This window comes from Lycorma delicatula, chromosome 5 (genome assembly GCF_047948215.1).
Source record: "Lycorma delicatula isolate Av1 chromosome 5, ASM4794821v1, whole genome shotgun sequence".
Classification (NCBI taxonomy): Eukaryota; Metazoa; Arthropoda; class Insecta; order Hemiptera; family Fulgoridae; genus Lycorma; species Lycorma delicatula.
Window position 1 is genome coordinate 3,317,563 of NC_134459.1, and position 20,805 is coordinate 3,338,367.

At 30.6% G+C, this 20,805-nt stretch overlaps 1 protein-coding gene across 1 annotated transcript in view; it reads right to left on the reverse strand.

Annotated features, from left to right (window-relative positions):
• The window catches only part of LOC142324669 (uncharacterized), a 538,037-nt gene that overhangs the window by 37,496 nt on the left and 479,736 nt on the right, over positions 1–20,805 (reverse strand). Inside the window, exons 6-9 of the mRNA XM_075365546.1 lie at positions 19,066–19,168; positions 15,234–15,383; positions 8,650–8,796; positions 1,565–1,735 (exon numbers count right to left, since the gene is read on the reverse strand). Of these exons, the coding sequence (XP_075221661.1) occupies positions 1,565–1,735; positions 8,650–8,796; positions 15,234–15,383; positions 19,066–19,168 (571 nt within the window). The remainder of the gene's footprint in view (positions 1–1,564; positions 1,736–8,649; positions 8,797–15,233; positions 15,384–19,065; positions 19,169–20,805) is intronic.

Genomic DNA, 20,805 nt, shown 5'->3' on the forward strand with positions numbered 1-20,805 from the left:
ATTTTTTGCATGCCCAGATCTTCTGTTATTATGTGACAAACAGATTCCCTATTGATGTTCACTTGTTCTACAGTCATTTTTACAGATAATCTTTGATTGGATTGTACGATTTTTACGCATCCTGGCCATGTTGACGTCTGTCCATGAGGTTGATGGTCGTCCACTTTGGTCCTTGTCTTCAAAATTCGCTCCGCTTTCACAAAACATTTTATGCCAACGAAAAACTTGAGCTCTTGACATAACCTCATTTCCAAAAGCCTTCTGAAGATTACTGTAAGTTGTCGTCGCAATCACACTGAGTTTAACACAAAAAAAAAAAATGGCCTGCCATTGCACAATATTTCACGATTCCATTTCCATGATGAGAGACCAAAACACGTGTTCACTTATTACACCACTACTCAAGACCGAGAGGCTGTATGGATGACCCACTTGGACTATAAGTGGTGGGAAGATCAAGTGTCTATGAAGGCTGCAGGGTTGCCACATTTTGCTCAAAAAATCAGTCTCATTGCTTTATTGTTGCTCTATAACTGTTAAGATTTCATCTCACTCCCTTTATATATGATCTACTTTGAAACAAACACAAAGGGTTACAATGGTATGGAGTAAGACCAATGTAGTTGACAGTTCTATGAAATATAACAAATTATAGTCCAAACATATCATAGAACAAACAATCACAAAATTCCACCTTAATCTAAGACCTTCAAAGTAAACTACTATTGATTTGTTAGGGGATACCCTACTGTGATGGAGAATATAGAGGAATCTATGATGGTGACATATAAAAAGTAAAAAATATCTTGAAAACCGATTTGAAACTAAACATATCATGGCCTAATACTGTATGAAGAATTTTATGACTACTGCAGTTTAACCTATATTAGTTACAAGTACTTCAGGTATTGGATAATAGTGAAAAGCAAAACCAGAAAGAGGTTAACAGAACTAAATAGTTGATGTCTTTCTTGGTAAAACTGTACTGAGTAAAGAAGCTTGTACACCTTAATAATACAGTTTTCCACCACAGTGGAAAATAAGGGATTTTCAAAATCTAAAGGAATATATAAATTTATACATCAGACTTGTCAAAAGTGTTGTTTTTTCCTAAAGTTCTATAAAAATGTAAAGATCATTTTTCTTAAATCAGGTAACTGTATTAGCATTATGATCTAGATATCCTCAAAAATTATCTGATGCCATAGCTGAAGTAAGGTATAGGGAATATTTTTTCCTCATTGACTCGTTTTATTAAATTTTTCAGTCAAAAACCATCTGAAACCATTGAATTTATCCCTTAAGTCTTCCAAGAATCTAGAACAACTATCATTAGAGTCATATCCTTTGAGGAAAAATCAGGGGAAAGTTTTGCATTTTCCCTTGAAAATGAAGCATTTCGACCCGTGTTTATTTGAACATTTTTTAGCTTGAACTTTTTGAAATTCTTTCTCTTTCTTCATGAGACACTCAAGTATAAAGATTTTAACATTTTTATGATCTTATGATGTTATTTTTAAAAATTATAAAAATGGCTGTTATGTATTTAAATAAAATAACTCACCTCCATTACTTTCAGGTGAAAGTGTTGTAATCATTTCAGTTGTGTTGTATGCTCTTGTCATATCTTGAGTAATATTAGTTACAGAAGCAATAGTTGTAACTTGATCGCTGTCTGGACTTTCATCGTCTTGTAGGTTTGAAACATATCTTAATTGTATTACTTTACGAGGTACTGAAATATATTAAATCAATAATAAATTAAATTTGTATAAAAAGAATTTATAATTTATGTATCAGTGGATGATTGACCATCTACTGATCATCCACAATCCATATTAAGGTGATAGGTAGAAGAAAGTTAAATATATTTAAATAATTTCAAAAGCTGCTGTATAAACACAGCATTTAGGATAGACTTTTTTTAATAAATCCCCTTCTAAGAAAGTTTTGCCTACTTTACACAAGCAACACTTATTACACAAAATTGGACTTTTGAGCGGTTCTTAGTACAATTTGATGTGCTTGTAAATCTGCCCAAAACAAAACTGCATCATTTAACCAAACGTGGTTTTATTTATAGTAATACATTTTCCTATGGGGTATAATCATTGAATCTAACATTGGTTACAGCAAAACTATCTTAGACACATTTTTAAAAATTTAAGCATCTTGTACAAGTATATTCCAACTACTATGATACTAACTAATCAGCAGATTAAAAAAAAATAATTTACATGAAGGTAAAAAAGTTATTAAATTCATTCAATTATAATTTAATAAATCTTTTTACTACAATCTTTGTTTAATTTAAATAAACTTTTATTGATGAAAAAATATGTTCACTTGCCCCTTGTTTATGAAGATTTTACATAATTTTCTATGATGAAAACAAATTTTTAAATTAAAAAAAAAAACTTTAAAATTTTGTATTTGATTTACTTTCTGTGAGAACTTTCAAAGTGTATTTTCTAAGTTATGTTGGAATATTAACTTCAAATTGATTTAATTAGCAGAATACTTAAAAATTGAAATGGAAGTTATCTAGTTACTCTTTTCTTTCAACTGTGTTGTTGCATAACATTTTATATCCTATCATGGTACTTTACACTAACAATAATTATAATAATGTAAAAAATCTTGTAAATATTTAATTTAAAAATCTGATGTGGACACCACATGACTTCCTTGTACGCCTATTAAATTACACATAAACATTTTTATAAAATGGAAAGTACTTAAAATTTTATTTCATTAATAACTATGATAATTTTTCATATTCTTTTTTTTGTTATCATTGAATTATTATACTTCGTAAACAATTTTTTACGATGAGAGGTTAATAATTATTAATAAATCAATATATTTAAATAAAAGAAAAAGTTAAAAAATGGACAAGTCTGATTCTAACCGATGTGCTTTCCCCTAAGAGCCATATATTTCATTAATTAAAATTCTATTTGGCTATAACTGTGGAATCAATGAAAATAAGTACCGCTTATGATATATCATTGAAAAGCCCTCAATGAAGGCTTACTGCAGTTAAGAAAAAGTCCAAAATCCAAATTCTTTTGAATTTTGGGCTTTTTCTGGACACTTTTGGTTCAACTGATTGCAATCAAAAGGGAAGGTGCACAATTAGATGTTACAACAGTCCTAAATCCAAAATTTCAACATTCTTTGGCTAATGTTTTTGAGTTAAGTAAGGCATGTACATACATATGTACATTACAGATGTCATGCCAAAACTAGTCAAAATGAATTCAGGGATGGTCAAAATGTATATTTCTGTTGAAGTCTGAAAACTGAAATTTTTCGCAAAAATGGGATGTCACAGTATACAGTAAAAACTTTACCTAAAATACAAAAATGTTAAAGTTTATACTATTTAAATCCTTATAAATAATTAGAAATACTACAGTTATAACAATGATTTACAACAAATTGAAAAGTAACATAAATCTCTTTTTTAAAAATGATTTGTCTCAATAAAGCATTAGTAATTAGTTATTATACTATATTAAAGCATTAGTATTATTAGTAAAGCATTGTCGATTAAAGTAATTAGTAATTATTAAAGTATTAGTAACAATTCATAGTACTATTAATTAAAACTTCCTGCCTATGACAGAGTTGCATCATAGCAGTGTATGGAAAAAGTAAACAACTCAAAAAATTCCATCATATTAATTTTTTTGGCATCTACCAGAAAATTAATAAAACCAGCCAAAATGAGGCTATTAAAAGCCAAAGCAAGAGCCATTTGATTTTGCTTATGACCATCTATGATTGTAGTCACTTAAAATTATATTTTACATAAAGTAATGCATAGTGATGTAAATCTAGATTTGACTTTTAATCTTTGATTCTAATTGATTCTACCCAAACATGGGCCTTTTATATTAGTTGGAAATGAGCCTGAGTACAATAAATTACACGTAGGTCACCAATTTGAATTTTAGATTTTAACCCTCGAAGAATAAAAATAACTTTTGACAGTTTTGTGTGATTTTCTTTGAAAGAATCAATCTGAATAAAATTCTGGTAACTTTACATCTTCATCATAATTTTGCAAACCCCCTGAAGTCAAAAAAAATTTCCTGTCACTCTTTATTTAAAGTTAAATTAGAAGAAAATAAAAAATTCCTTCATATGAGTAAATAGTCTTTTCTGATTCCTTTAACTGGCCCAGTCAAGATTGAGTTAACAGTAAAATTACATCATCAGTATTTAACACTGATACTGGAGATAGATATGATGGGCCAGTATCTATAGTATCTATGGGAAGTCACTAACAAAATTGTAAAAATAATGAACTTAAAATTGAGTCTTTAGCACATAAATTACTGTTTTAAGGTCGAAAGAAATGCATTAACAGTGATTAGTTGTCTTCTACTATATAAATAAGAGGTAAATAATGTATTACACGGGCATGGAAATACATTTTTAGGAATATATTACACTCATGTGTTTGTATAACTATAATAATTCATCCACAATGTTATGTTAGTTGAGGGATTAATGATTTCCATTAATGATTTTATTAAAGGTTTTCACAATACTTTTAAATTACCTCCACTCTGATTTTCAACTTGGCTGAACAGTTCTTTAAACTGTCCATCACTATTCAAAGTTTTTAGTTGGGGGTCCTATAAAAATTCCTTCCTTGATTTTAGTGTAGCTAACACATAGAAATTTTTCTTTCAAATAATGAAATCCTACACCATTTTTATCCAATGTCTCAAAATGTCTTTGAAAAGCTCAAATTTTATATATGGAGTGGAGGTAGAAAAATCATTTCCGAGCTAATGGAGGACGTACAACATTTTTTTGCCCAGACGTAAATGCTTCATGCTTTGGCTATTCCTTCCTGATATAATGATTTGTCCTGTCTCTACTGTCTCATTTGCAGGAAAATCTATTAAAAAACTTTTAATTTACAAATGTAGTCCAACAGTACTGTACTGAATTTTTTTTAGTAGGATTTTCATATGGTCATGTGTTTCTTTCATGCTGGATGCATAAGCTAACGCCACAGAAGAAAATTTCTTGCCATTCTGCAAAAGGACAGCCTTTAAACTAGCTTTTGAAGAATCAGTGAATAGTTTCCATTTTATAGTTATGTTCATGGTGAATGGCATCCATGACAGCACAAAAATTGTTACGATATGCTAAAGACTAATTTCTTCTGAATAAAAATCTTGAAACATTCCTAACGATTATATATATAAGAAAAAACACATATTAGTGTCGGTGTGGAGAAGATTCCAGCCTTTCAGCTTGGATCTCAAAAGCTTGGCTTGTTTCTTTGAAAAGTTCACACCTTGAATAAGGTCATTTTCTCATAATTCACTTTTAAATAACCTTGAGTTATCAGATGAGGTTCAGGGGGAGCGGATTCTGCTTCAAAAGTAGGAAATGTTGAACTTCAATGGCTACCTTATTTTCCAGTTTATCTTCAAAAGTTAGTATATTTGAGGATGCAGTATAGCTAAGTACTCACTATGAGTCAGTGGTCTTATAGCTGATGGTAAATTTGGATATTGTACTGTATGTTTGGATTTACTACTAATTCCTTTTGTCTTCATACTACACAAATAATAGGCCAACAAATGGTCTTCTGGTTCATACCACACGATCGATAAGGCTAAAACTCTCATGCCAATTACACCTAACCCAGCCTGTTGGACATTTCATACAGGTTGAACAACAGATGTAAGGAGTCCAGCTTTAATCATGATCTCCAGTTTTATAGCCAAAATATAGTTCATACATTTTTTTTTAACTAATGGAGTCAAACCTCATCGTTGTTCTTTAAATCTTTACACATAAATAATAGAAGTTAATTAGATCATATTTGCTCTTCCCTGACATATTTATTCACTATCACAATGTATTTGACACAGTGATGTAAATTATAAAACAGAATGAAAACAGAGTATGTGCAGACACAGTGAATATCTGTACAATACCGGTGTATTAACCGTATGACTCAGAAGGCTGTTATGTGCTGACATACCAGAAATAAATCATCATGCATAATGTAAGGTAATGAATTACCTTCATAATGCTATGTTTATACCTCACTCTCAGTTAGAAATCATTTAAAATTTCTTTTAGATTCAGAAGTTTAAAATAGTCTAAAAAATATGTAGAATTTCTTAAAAGCAATATTTCATAAATGTCGTCTCATAAAAACTGTTTGTAATGGAAAAATTCTGATTGCATTTTTTATTTCAGCATTAAAAGTTACATTAGGAACACAATAAAACTTTTATGTGCCAAAAAATGTGCTACTAGTGTAATTAGAATTAATTACAACATCAAATAGTTAAAAACATTATATAAGATTAAGGCGACTTAATTTTTAAATTGCGTTAAACTTTAATTCTTTCTATATTATTGAACATAATGCCAATCTCTGTGAGAGAGCGGTAGCATCTCTGTCTTTCATTCAGAAATTCTGGGTTTGATTCCCGGTCAGGCATGGCACTTTTCATACGCTAAAACATACATAGATGATCAGTAACAGTTATTACTGAGTATAAACCTTCTGCTACAGTATAAATAAATAATAAGTATATAAAATTACACAGTTTAAACACAACATTTTGGATGACAGAACACTGAGTATGTATTATGTAATTTATGTATGACAAATCTGGACTATATCAAGTCGATATAATCTTTGAAAATTTATAAAATAAACTATTGGAGAATTAGTTGTAAATTAGATATGAAATTAAAGCATTTTCATAGTTAAATTTTTAAAATAAATTGAAGGATTGCTAACTCAATGTAAAGTTGATGAAATCATTTTTAATTTATAGAATAAGTTATCAAAATCCACTTATAAAATAAATTAACTCTTTTTACCCGTAAATGAATGATGTAATTAGTTTTATTATTGTAGTCTTATTTTCTAAATAAATTGTAGGTCTGCTAATATGATGTGAAATAATACTAATACGACGGTAAATTTCTGTGCAATAACCTAGATCTTGACTTGTATTCTAATTCAAAATATTCTAAGAGTTACCATTATGTAGTTTGATTTAAAGTTAGCAGGCGCTTATTTGTTTAAAAAAACAAAGTTGAAAAACAATCACCTAGTTTATTAATAAATAAAAACTAGATTATTTTAATTTGAGTTTGATCTCAAAACATTCATTGGAATTTAAGTTATTCTTAATAGTCCTACTTTCTTTATTTCATGTTGGCAGAACCTCAATTAAAAAAATAATAATAAAAAAGTAAAAAATAAAACTGTGGCTGCAAGATAGTTCTTTTGTGGCTAGAAGAACATAGCTAATTTTTTGCACAAATAATTTTAGATATTGCAATTAATCCCAGTTAGAGTTATTTTAGTTATATGGGGTTATATTTTAGTTATATATCCCACCTACTTGATATCAATTTAACAGACCATTAATCTAATAAATTGAACTGGAGTTTGTTTTCTCCAACTAGTTTTTCAGCCATTGCTGGGTCTTTCTCTCTCTCTCTGTGTGTTTGTGTGTGTGTGTGTGTGTGTGTAGGCAAATGCAATTACCATTCCTGGCTTGCCAGGCCTGACGTGGGTGCAATGTAAGAGTAAATGTACCAGTATATATGTAATCTGGACAGTCTCAGGTTGACCACTCCTGAGAAATGTGGTTAACTGACCTAATCACCAAAAAACACTGGTATCCGCAGTGTACTGTTCAAATCCATATAAAAGCAACTGCTTTTACAAGGGCTGAAACCTTAGAACTCTTGACTTTAAAAATCTACTGATTTTGTGATGATGAGTTTAACCACTAGACTAGCTATAGTTCATCATTTAATATTTCATCTGTTTGTGTATATATTGCATTGCAATCATTCGTTTCCACATTTTTTTATGTTGCATTGCAACATCCCTTACTACATTCTGTATGCGGTGGAATGACATGTGTAACAACTTTTTTATTTCCAAATGGCGGCCAGTTTAGCTGTGAATTAATGTCTGGTAGGTGTTCTTTGTGTAAATTACTTTGTTGAATATTCACTGTATACACCGTGTTTTTGGGAAATACAAAAAAACTTTGGGAAATACACTGGATATTAGAACTATTTTCTATGCAGTCGTCATTCAGTAATACCCGCTATTCCTGGAAAGAGTATTTTGAAATTGCTTAACAGTAAAATTATTTTTAGGACAAGCTAAACCTTCCATAATCAATTTATGATGTACAATTCTGTTTTAAACTTTATTTTAATTTTACTTGAACAGCTCGATTTACTAAATTCATTGCACGAGTGTGGTTTACTATTCACAGAATTATTAGTTAAAAGGTCGGTTAAAACTATAAATTTAACTATTATAAAAGCCTTTAAATTAAAAACTTAAGTAAAAATTTTATCTTTAGATAACTTAGCAGCATCCTGTTTTGGTAATACCAATAGCTGTTCGCACCAAGCACGGTTCTTTTCAAAATAAAACTTTAGCTGTGCAAACATAATAATAATAATAGTGAAAGTGTAAATAAGAAAATCGTTTTTAAGAAAAATTATGTTAAGAATATAAAAATATTTACGATAATTTTTATTCTATATAATAAAAGTTTACATTTAAGAAAAGCATGCTTTTAAATTTAAGATCGATTAAAGTAATTTACATAAACTTACCGCATGCGTAAACAACATTAAGATAAAGTCTAGATTGATGTTTACATGAAGGTTTACTGAATGTTTCAGTGTTTGCAATTAAAGAACAGTTTCTTTTGCCATGACAGATCTGCATAAATGTCTCAGTTGCGTAGCTCGCCAAACAAGCTAAGAAAACAAACTTGTACGATAATAACAGTCATTAATTAATATTCATTCCTTAACTTACTTTTTATTGATAGAAAAAATAATAAAATAAAAAAAAGTAAAAAATCATAATGAAGTACTAGGCTATGGACAATGACTACTGATTTTAAAAAGAAATTAGCGGTTTGTTAAGACGCTTTCCTACTGCTCCATTCAATTAATTTTTTGAGGAAACAAAAGCGTTTAGAAAAACTCTAGAGAAGCAAAACAACATCTGCACATTTTGTAAAAAATCCAGTCTGTTTTACGGTACAAAAAATATAACAATTTCCCATTTAATCAAAATTCTGAATTATCTAAGCTAGTTAACAGTTTCTAAGAAAAACAATTTACATGAAAATGGGATTGGAGAATTAATCCCGGAAAAGACAAAGCTTACTACAAATTTCAGAAAACTTTATGATTCGTGTCTTCATACGCTGGTGAGTACCAATGAAATTCTCTAACTTGGTGGCAGTTACTTTAATTCATATTATATATGAATATTCACCATTATTTCTGTTATCTTATGTAAAATCATGCAAAATCTTTTGTACGGGTGTATTTTTATTGTTATAGAAAATTATATGAAAGGAACATTTCACGCAACATTTTAAGTTCAAATACATGTCTAATAGAATAATTATCTTTGAATAGGTAGTTAAGTATGTAAGTTTAGTTGTGAACTCATCATACTTAATAACCAAATTATTGTAAGTTAAATAAAAGTTCTGTAAAAAACTTTTTGAAATTCATATAGTTAAGAAAGCAAAACCAATATTAATCGGTTTTAATATTATTATTACGATTATTTCTACAAATTTTATGTAATCTATTATTTCTCTTACAACAGGAATATTGATAGGAAGAATTTTTTTTTAACTACTGAATATTAAATTCACTGTTTAATACGGTGTAGAAAATAACAAGGTGAAAATTCTATTCATAGACTGATAAGTCTGACATAGACTGATAAGATGCATTATAAGATGCTTCTGTAATAAATTAATTTAAAACCACACATTTTGTAAAATGAAATTGAAAATTGTTATTTTCTTAAAATTACTTAAGTACTACAATTGTAATAAGTTTTATACTGATAATTATAATAATAATGATACTAATAATGATAATAGTAATAATAATTTTTTTTTTACACCCTGCCATCTTCTCCCGCAAGTATAACCGCAGCCAGATACCAAGGGGGAAGCAATGTGACAGTATAGCCTTAAGCCTTAATGTGCCACATATTTATTAATTTTAACTCACAAAAAGCTCAAATACAAAAATAAAATAAAATATCTCATCGATTCATTGTCATTAATTAAATATTCATACTTAATAATAAGCGACGTGCAACCTAAGTGGCTTCTAAACCACAGAGGCCACAAAAAACAACAGAATGGGGCCTGTTTCCCTTGCCTGAGGTGGTGACTGGTGCGGCTCCTGTTGTGGGGGTTCTCCCAAGTTCCCGCCTCACAATCGGCGCCTGAACCAATCGCCGATCCAAGTCCGTCCGCGTCTTCGATGGTCTCCGATTCGGAGGCCGGGAGCTACACGGAAGATGTTATACTTATCGAACACGAAGCTGTTCGAAAAATGGAAAAGAAGAGAAAAAAAGGGTAGCCGAAAGGCAAACCTGGAGTTTAACTAATTTTAAAATTAGCGAAACGATTCTTCAGTGGAACATCACTGGATGTTTGTCAAGCAAGCATGAACTCCAACGCTTGGTACACGATGTAGACCCGACTTGTGTACACCTGCAAGAAACACATTTCCACCGAAATAGAAAATTTCCAACTAAGAAGACGCAATGCATTGAGGCGAGATCAACCGCCAAATATAAGAGTTAGAGGTGGAGTAGCTATATTAACATCGACTAGAGCTACCGCCGAAACGGTTGAGATAAACACAAATCTGTAAGCGGCCGCAATCAGAATAAAGCGTCCGCTGCAGATCACTATCAGCAGCATATACTTGCCGAATTTTGATTGGAAGGAGGATGACATAACACGATTAATTGCTCAGCTTCCCCCACCTACACTACTGATGAGGGACTTTAATGCACACAATTCTCTTTGGGGGTCGGATCGAGTAATCCCCGTGAAAGAGAATCGGAAAAGTTGCTATTGAATTCCGATTTAATTATCTGAAATGACGGTTCAGGAACTTTTTTCAGTGTCAGAGATGGATCGACGTCCTGTATAGATTTGGCACTTATATGTATATCGACAGCATCGAGGTACTCATTACAAGTTTTAGAAGCTGGAAGACATAATTTCCAGGTGCAAATTATACTCGTAACTGACGTTACAAGAAAAATATATTCCCATCTCCAAAAGATGGATGTTTGAAAAGGCATACCGGACGAACTTCACAGCTACTACGATCCTCCCTGAAACAACTGGAGCTATCGAAGCTGATGTCGATGCTATAATGAACGCCATATTTGACTCGGCATGAAGATATATTCCCATAACATCCGGTATTTAAAAAAATATAGGGCGTATGCAAAAGACCTACGATAGATGCTGGCAGCAATACGTGTCATCCATTAACAGAAATACGACGTCAGACGTTTGGAAGAAAGTATCTTCATAATGTACCCTTCAAAATAAAACTTGTGAAAGCGTTGGAGAAAGCCGGCAACACAGCTGCTGGTCCGGATGAAATTCATTATGTCATGATCAGGCAGCTGAATACCACTGAAAAACGTAGATTGTTAGAACTATATAATCAGATATGGCGGGATGGAACGTACCGGACTAGGAAGTATTCCCATATTTGTAACGGGGGCTTAGCTCCAGAAGTCGTTGTCACCTCCTCGCCGCGGTGAGGCGGATACGCATCGTAAAAATCTGTGCCTAATACAACGCAAAAGTGGAGTAAATGTTGAGTCTAAAGTTATCGATGATACACAGCAGCTGTAGAATGCAATCAGCTCATCTTGAAACTATCGGAAGGTACACACACGACCAAAAGCCAAAACACCAAAAGCAATCAATTAAGCCACAGAAATATCTGGACGCATCAGAGGAACCAGTAAATTCTATTTATAAACAGGAAGTAGCTGTCCATGAGATTAAGAGAACACAGAAAGTCAGCTACTTTGACGCAAGGAAAATTGTGCTTGCCAGAAGCCAGAACGCTAAAGGCCGCGTCTTATGCACAGGTTGCTACTGCTCCTGATGCCTCCTTTACACCAAAGGACATGGTAACGGAATTGGCGCCAGCCTTAGCAAGCTTAGTAGAAAAAATCATCGATAAGGAATTGAAGAATCATACAGTTCGGATCAGTAGCCCAAATTCATCAAGGAAAGCGGTCGTAACAAAATAAAAGTATCCTACTCCACCAAGGAATGAGGCTTTGATCAAATCAAAGGTGAAGGAAATTGAAAAAAAAGTGCATAAGGAACTTGCAGCTAAAGTTCAGACTGAAAAAATCCCAACTTCGGGAGCTGTGAAACCAGAAATCTTCATTTTGGAAAAGGAAGATTTAGAAAGGACTACAATGGAACATCTGATATCACGACGGCCTTTAGCTGAGAGGGCGAGACACTTGGCCCCCCCACACGTTCTTGCAGTGAGTACATCCAGTCTCGACTGTGATGTACTTCTGGCTGTGCCAATGAAGTCAGTGTCATCTGATGCGGCAGGAGATTCTCTGCGATTTCCACCAGAGGAACTGAAGGATCAATTTCGGATGTATCAGACCCGGAGAATTTGACATTGAGACCTTAAAAAAAATGGAGAAGAGGAACTTTGTTCCTCTTCAGTAGTAGTCCTGGAAGTTAAAAAAAAGAAAAAGTAACCACTAACAATCATTTTTTTAGATGTTCTTTTTTGACAAGACTAGTCCTTGCCTATGTCATCTGTGTTCTGTATTTTTCTGGGGAAGAAAAAAATTTTTTTTTCATGTGGAAGGGATTAATGGTCATAGCAGTTGATGCCCCTAAAATTTTGAACAAAAAAAATAAAAAAAAATAAATAAAAAAATAAATAAATTCTTCCTTATACAAGGAATAAAAAAATAAGCATTAAAAAGTTATTTATAAAATTCATATCATATTTTAAAAAGGCAAAAAAGAACTAAAATAATAGTGAGTATCTGAACAGAAGATTGTGTGGTTTCATTATTTTTAAATATAAAAATCACACCAAAAAAAAAGCAGTATATATACTGCAGTATATATATTAGCAGTATATATACTGCTAATCTAATCAAAAAAACAGGAAGTATGGTTTTGTCATGTATGGATATATAAAAAAGAAAATCTATTTGCTCTACTGATATATTTTTAGATTGACTAACATAATTATCAATTTTTCTGCAAAATTTTGAGTATTCCTTTTTCTTAGTAGTTTACTTTAAATAATTAGAGTAATAAATAACCCTAAATAATTACTTTTGCTTTTTAAAAATGTCAAAACTTAAATTATCTAAAGAAAAAGAAATATATTTTGACAATTTTTCTAACATACACAGTTCATTAATTTACCTTTGATTCAGTAAGTTTAAGATAATGTGAAACAGAGTGTTTAGGCAGGTTGTAATTTTTACATTAATAATAAGTTATCAACATTAATAATAATAAATCTATTAATTTTACTCTAATATTCATAAATACACTTAAATATTTTTACTTTATGTGTTTTAATATTCATTCTTTCTAAATAGTACTTGCAAATTTGCTTCCAAATGATATTTTCAGAACTATGATGCAGTTCCTTCCTCAGTTGTACTGCAATGGTTTTATCATTATTGGAACTCATATTTAAGTAGTTAGAAAACCTGTTTAGTACCTTGTCAAATAGTGTATATGCTGCATGGAGTTTATTAATAATGTTGTTTTTTATTTATTTATTTTTTTCCAGTTAAACAGGCCTACGTCCAATTACAGCTTTTTTTTAATTCTAAAAAGTGAATTTTGTAATGTTTGAAAAAGTGCCAAGTCTGATTAAGATTTGAATGAAGACAGAGATGCTACCACTGGAGGTTGACAGAATTATGTGTTTATCATCATAAGTTTAAAAGAGCAGTTGATGGTCAGAGTAGACATGGATTGCTGAACCAGTGTAAGGATTTTTTGCTATATTCTGTCACAGTATGCTCTCCCCTCCAGCGTACTTTTAGCTAAGCCAACACTACTTCAGGCACTCCAAGTTTAACTAATGTATGCTACTATTAATCTAAGCGTTAACAGTTTCTAAAATTTCACAAGTAATATGCTTTAATGATTTTTACAATAAGCGACAGTAAGTTTACATTAAGATTTTTCCACTACATGGAAATATAATAAAATAATTACCAGAAGTTGGATACTAGAGCAAAGATACGCCCAAGCTAAAGTTAAATACTAGTATTATGGAGGGAGGTGGGTCTGGAATTCCTTAATAGGCGCTTCAGCCACGGAAGCTTTTATCTGATTGACACTCAAGTGTCATGGAAGATTAGAGATATTTGAAGATTTAATGATCGATTACTTGTTTGCTTACAGAATTTTAATACTGCATAATGGCACACGCAATAATATGTTACCATTATGATCCGCATAAAATCCATGTCTAACAACGAATTCTGTTTATAGTAAAGTTTCAGGATTAACCTCTTTTACACTACACCAATAGAACATTCTTCTGTTCTCCTTAGACAACAAATCCAGCACAAAACCATTAAGAAACAATGACCGTTGACTAGTTATGGCTATTTCTTCAAATTGTTTGCAAATTACAATTTTGTAGATCTTTCAAAAAGGTTCCTGAGTTGGAAAGCAGAAGTGTAATCCCTGTCATTGAAAGGTCTCCCCAACTTAGGGAAGATAGAAAATTAAATTCTTATATGTTTGAATTCAGTACATTGTTAAACGGTTACTCTTATCAAGTTCAACAATAATTATAACACTGTATCCTTTAACAAATTTATTCTAATAAACTGAAGATATTCTTTAAGCTGAACATAGTTTACCTTTATAACTTGACAGTTGTAGTTTTAATTGGCAATGTTAAAGTTAAACAACAGACAGTTGTTAAAGAATGTTAAAAATGCTACAAACATGTTCTCTTAACTTAAGATACTGTATAAAAATTTAATTGATTAATTAAGCTAATCAAATCTGTTAGCTAATGAAATTTGCTTCAAACTAACTTAAAATTTTATAAATTTAAAAGTTTTATTATAATTTTTTATCTTATGAGATAATGGTATTATCATCAAAGTTTATAAAAAGAGTAGTTGATAGTAAAGGTAGGGATGGATTGCTAGACCAGTGTCTGGATTACTTGCTACATTCCGTCATAATGCGCTTTCCCCAACCAGTGTACTATTACCTATGCCAACACTACTCCGAACATCCTAAGTAATAACTACTGCACACTACTATGAATCTTAAGTATTTTACAATAATCAAATAAGTGCTTACTTTCTTCAGGAACTCCTTGAGGCTGTGGGCAAGACATGCTTTCATACTGTGTACGACCAAAACTTGCTCGAAATACAGCTAATCTCTGATTAGGCAAACAACTTAATGAAACTTTTTCTTTTTCACATGCTATTCTACTGTTAAATTCATCTATAACAAATCAAACGATCAAGTATTATAATTATATAAAATAAGAATTTCTACTTTTCAAAAAATAAATTTTCAGTCGGTAATTATTTTGTAACACGTAATACAAATCAATATTATACGTGATTTAACATTGATTATCTGAAGATTGTTTCAAACCAAACAACCTATTTATAAAGATTCTGCATATTTTTGACTAATTTTTAATAAAATGTTTTATAAAATTTGATTTGATTAGTTGTTGCAAATGTTCATATTTTTAAATTTAAACATCATTGACGACCTTCACGGACAAAACCAGAGCAAACGTTATTCATTATTGTACTACTATATGTTTTGGTATTATAAGAAAGTTTTAAAAATATCTGTTCGAAGCATAGAACAAAAAAACAAGAAATCAAGGACTGGTTTTGGGCCATTAGTTGTCTTCATCTAAAGATATTTGGTTACACTTATTAATATACATCATTATTTATGCATAACCAAACTCATCTCATTTGGGGACTAGTATAATACCAAAGGAGTACATCGCACAATGTACAATTCATGTGCTATGTACATAGTACATAGCACATCAAAGGTAATATTTCTCTTTAATAACACTTTTAATAGTCTTAGTCTTACCTATCCTAGAAAATTTAGTCTTAAAAATTCATTCTGTGAATGATTATTATCTTTTTATTATTGTTTCTGATCTACTAGTCATGTCTATTTCATCATAATTTTTTTTTTTTAATATTTAGAATTCTTTTAGATTCTGAGTGGTGAAAATACTGACTTGTTTGTTGTTTACTGATTTGTTCTGTTGTAACATTTTTCATAATAGATTGTAAATGTTACAGCCTGATGGGAATCAATTATAACAGAAAAAACTTATCATTTTAATATGACTCAAATAATGAGGTAAAATGGATATATGTTTATTAAGTAAATTTAAGATGGATTACAGAAAAAAATTGAATGACAGGTCTTTGCTATAATCCATATAACCTAATCTGTGTACCGATTACTGATGAATGATTGAATGGTTTATTTTCATTGGTACTGCATCTATTTGTTGTTGCAGGTCTGTTGTTATACATTGTAGTATTCTTATGTCAATCATATCTAATTAATAGAGATACACTACTGTACTACTGTATCGAAGAAAAAATGTATACATTCTTTCACAGCGAATAACTACCAAACCCTTTTCATTTTTCATCAAGTGTAATTGATTAAAATAAGAACTAAATCAAGAGTAAGTTTAGAAAGGAAATTTATCCTTCAGTCTTACTGGAAGACTGAAGGACCGTTTCAATGAAATGCACCAAGACTCACCATTGCTCATACCAGTGATAAGTTTGAAGCAGAAGGAACTGTTCACGATATTTTCAGTAGTTTGTTGTGAGGGGCTTATCTTGATGGAACTTTGGTGAACAGATAGTTAGAGTGAAGAGGACACATTATGTTCCCCAAGCTCACTGAATCAATTTCCTGTGGATTTATTTTTGTAAGGATTTCTTAAATATCATGTTTACAGCACAAGATCAAACAATTGATGAGTTAAAAACAGCCATTGAAAAAGAATGCGCCTAAATATCATTTGATATGCTTAGCAGTTTGCAATTCTATCAGTCGGCGTTATCAACAGTGCCTGGAGAATAACGACCAACAATTTGAACGTCTGTGATGACTGACAAGCTTCTACATTTTTATTAAAAATTTAATTAATCTTTGTTGTATGTTAATAACTGTTTATACAGTAGTTATTCGAAGTGGATATTAATTTTGTTGGAACACTTAGTATTTGTTATATTTTCATATTTCGTTTACTTATTTTAATTTCATTCAAATAAAAATATATAAGATAATCTGTGTATTAGCAAATAAAAGTGATAAAATGTACTGGTAAATTAGAACTGCACACTTCTTGCTAAATTGTTTGGCAATTCATTAATAATATTTGATATTTCTAAACTTTAATGGAATTTTTTCAACAGATTTATTAAACACTTCTTAAATCACTGACTAAATATAATTTTATAAGATTGAGTGAGTTTTGAAAATTCTTTTCATTTTATGTTACACAAATCGGTTGTCAGAAGAATTATCAAAATTATAAACAGATTAAGAAATTATGATATAAAGTTATATTTTGTAGCACATATCAAGTTAGTTTTTAATAGTTTTGTAATTCTAATGATCAAATTTTATATTCTGTTATCAGCTGAAGACATTAATAATTTAAAATAGCTCAAGATCTTAATATCCTTAATATTTGAACTTCCTTTATTAAATTGAAAGGGAACACATTTAAATCAAAGCAAGCTTTTTAAATTTCCTGTTTACATTTCTCCAATTCACTAAGTAATTTAAATATATTATTATACTAATGTAACTTTCAAATATTCCCTGAGTGGAATTTTAGAATATACCAATCAGATAAAATTTTATTCAAAATAATTCTTGAGAACTTATGATTTTTTCATATGGACTTCCAAAATTAAAATCACAAATTTTATTCAATTCTAAACCAATAGAAATTCTGCCACTAAATTTACATCCACAGTTATGATTTTGCATCAATAACATATTTTGTAACATTAAATGCATCATTAGAATTGGATGCTTTTAGAAATTTCAAAAAGTTCATTCAAAATATTAAGAGATTAAGTTTTCTAAGATTCAGGGTAACACAATATTTTACTTATAAAATCAATTTTCAGCACTGTCAGTTCGATGTAATGACTGAGCCAATGAATATAAAAAAGGAAAAATAAACTTTCAGCTGTATGTTTGTTCTCATTTCTCTGTCATTACATCAATTTATCATTAAACTTTTCAAGACTTCAAAATTGCTATAAGAAGTAACTTTTTTCTTTTTTTTTAGAGAATCAAATGTAGAACAATCCCATGATTACAATTTTATCACCTGTCATTATATTAAAATAATAAAAAATTATATTTTTATTTTATTCTTTCAATGAACTATCGGTCTTCAGAGTGGATGCACAACTATCAGAACAGGTCCTGAGAAAGCAATTGCAGAAAGTTCTTGGGTTCTTCTAGATAACCCAGTAAACTGCATCCATTTAGAAGTTAACAGTTTTGCAATACCTGGTTTGTTTCAAAAGGTACTATTTTGGAAATCAAAGGGTGTAAAGTAAAGTAAAATGTCGATGGCTAAAGCCATACTAATGAACTGCTTCCCATAGAACATCAAAATTAAGAATGCTGGGTGCATCTACTCCATGCTGCTGACATTTTTTTAGTAGCTAAACAAAAAAAAATACAAAAAATAAAAGAAACAAACAAATAATGTTCACAAAAATAACCATTAAATGACAGAAGAAAATGTTGAAAATCAGGTTAGTTGATAGATTTTAAAGAGATTTAAGGCTGAAAAAAGGTTTGAGACAGTAGAAAAAAGTACAATGAAACTGGTGGGTCATATATTAAAGGCACTGATGTAATAAACTACGTCTGGAAAGAACTGCTAGTAGTAAAGGCAGCAGAGAATTTTTAATGTTTAAAGCAGGTAACTAAAGAGTTAAGATGAAACAAATACATAATATTAAAAACCTGGTACAAAATATTGCATATGTAAATTCAGAATATGAAAATAAAATATAAAATAATAATGAATCGGGTCACCCGATCGTGACGTAAAAAAAAATTAAATTATAAATTAGAGTATACTTACTTGGTTGACACTTATAAGTCAGTTTTACATAAGTAAGACACCGATTCATTTCTCTCGGAAGAAATAAGCAGTTACTTTTCTTATGACATGTTTCTACAGCTCTCTGCAACAAAGAATACTGAGGCGCCTCACTCATTTTGTGATAAAATAAAAACAAGAGTATTTAAGGATATTAAAGATAATTTTTTTTTTAAATATGCATTATGCAATGTCTGTCTTTTAAGAACTTTCAACTGAAATAATCGTAGGTAAACTGATATGAGAATACAAGTCCCTACAAAAAGGATGGAAACTTTATGTATACATTATTTCTGCAGTCAGAATTGAGAGCTCAGAATCTCCAAATTACAAAATGACATAGTCGCTCAAAAAAAAATAAAACCAACGTTATAAATTTTATTAATGCAAAAAAGCGGCAAAGTTAGTCGATAATCAATCGTACTTATTAAAATAGATTTTCAATCTGTTCATTATTTTCTTGAACGCTTGTACAAATAGTTCAAAAAAAGCTTTTTTTTATTCCATAACATGCAAGTTATAATCTGTTGAACTAGCGAACAATAAGCACCTCCCCCGCATGGCCCAATGAGATGAGGATTATATGAATGATGTGTAAGTGAGATGCAGTCTTGTACAGACTCAGGCCGACCATTCCTGAGATGCGTGGTTAATTGATTCCCAACCACCAAAGTACACAGGTAGCCACTGTCTAGTGTTCAAAATCATACAAAAGTAACTAACTTTTACTAGGATTTGAATCGGCAGAACCTTAAACTTCAAAATTTGGGTGTTAAACAACTAACTGATTTTGTGACAAGTTAATCGCTAGACTGGCCCAGTGGACTCTTAAACATGGAATTTAAAATATTAATTCTTAAATCTATGTCCTACTATGTTTTAAAAATTAAAAAAAAAAAAATCAACTACAATAACATTTTTCATACAGGGAAGGTATAAAAAACATTACTTTTGTCTGAGTGAGTTTTTGCTCTACATAAGTGTGTAGCGCATGTAAAGATTGTGGAAAAACTTAACAAATAGTGAAAAATAGTTAATATAAAATTGTTTACAACTTTACACGTTTGATAAACATACTGAACATTTTTAAAAACAATTCATTTACGCGTTTCAAATTAATAGAAGTTGCATGAATATTACTGAACTTCATTTGTATTTTTCAACAATTAAAAGAAAAAATAAAGTATTTATGTAAATATTAAAAATGTTCAGTATAAATACATAAATTAGGTCTTGAGTTCTGTAATAATAACAGTAATAGTAAATAAACATTTAATTTTACTTTAATAGGCAAGTGAGATTTTCAGGGTGGCTAGTAGCACCATAAAAGAGTAGTGTGCGTAGCTATAACCGATCACAGTTGGTCAGCTGATAAATCAACCACTACTAAGTTATGAATAAGTCAAAAAACCCTTAACGAACATGAGCATATGCGACTCCTTTTTCAATGAACAGCTGCAGAATATTCATTCACTACAATTTCCCCGACTTCAGAATAAAATTCAAATATTCTTTTAATGTATCCTTCATCAATAACCTTTTATAACCGTACCTTCTTATTCACAACATCATAAACGTCAGAGAAAGTAACCGTCATAAGGGAACTGAAATTCTGGCCTGAATGCATATGTCAACAGATGCTGCTGTTCTTATGTAAGAGATATAACTTCTTCGGGCTTTGTCGCTAAATTCAGTGATCGTGTTAAAAATGGAATTCAGCCA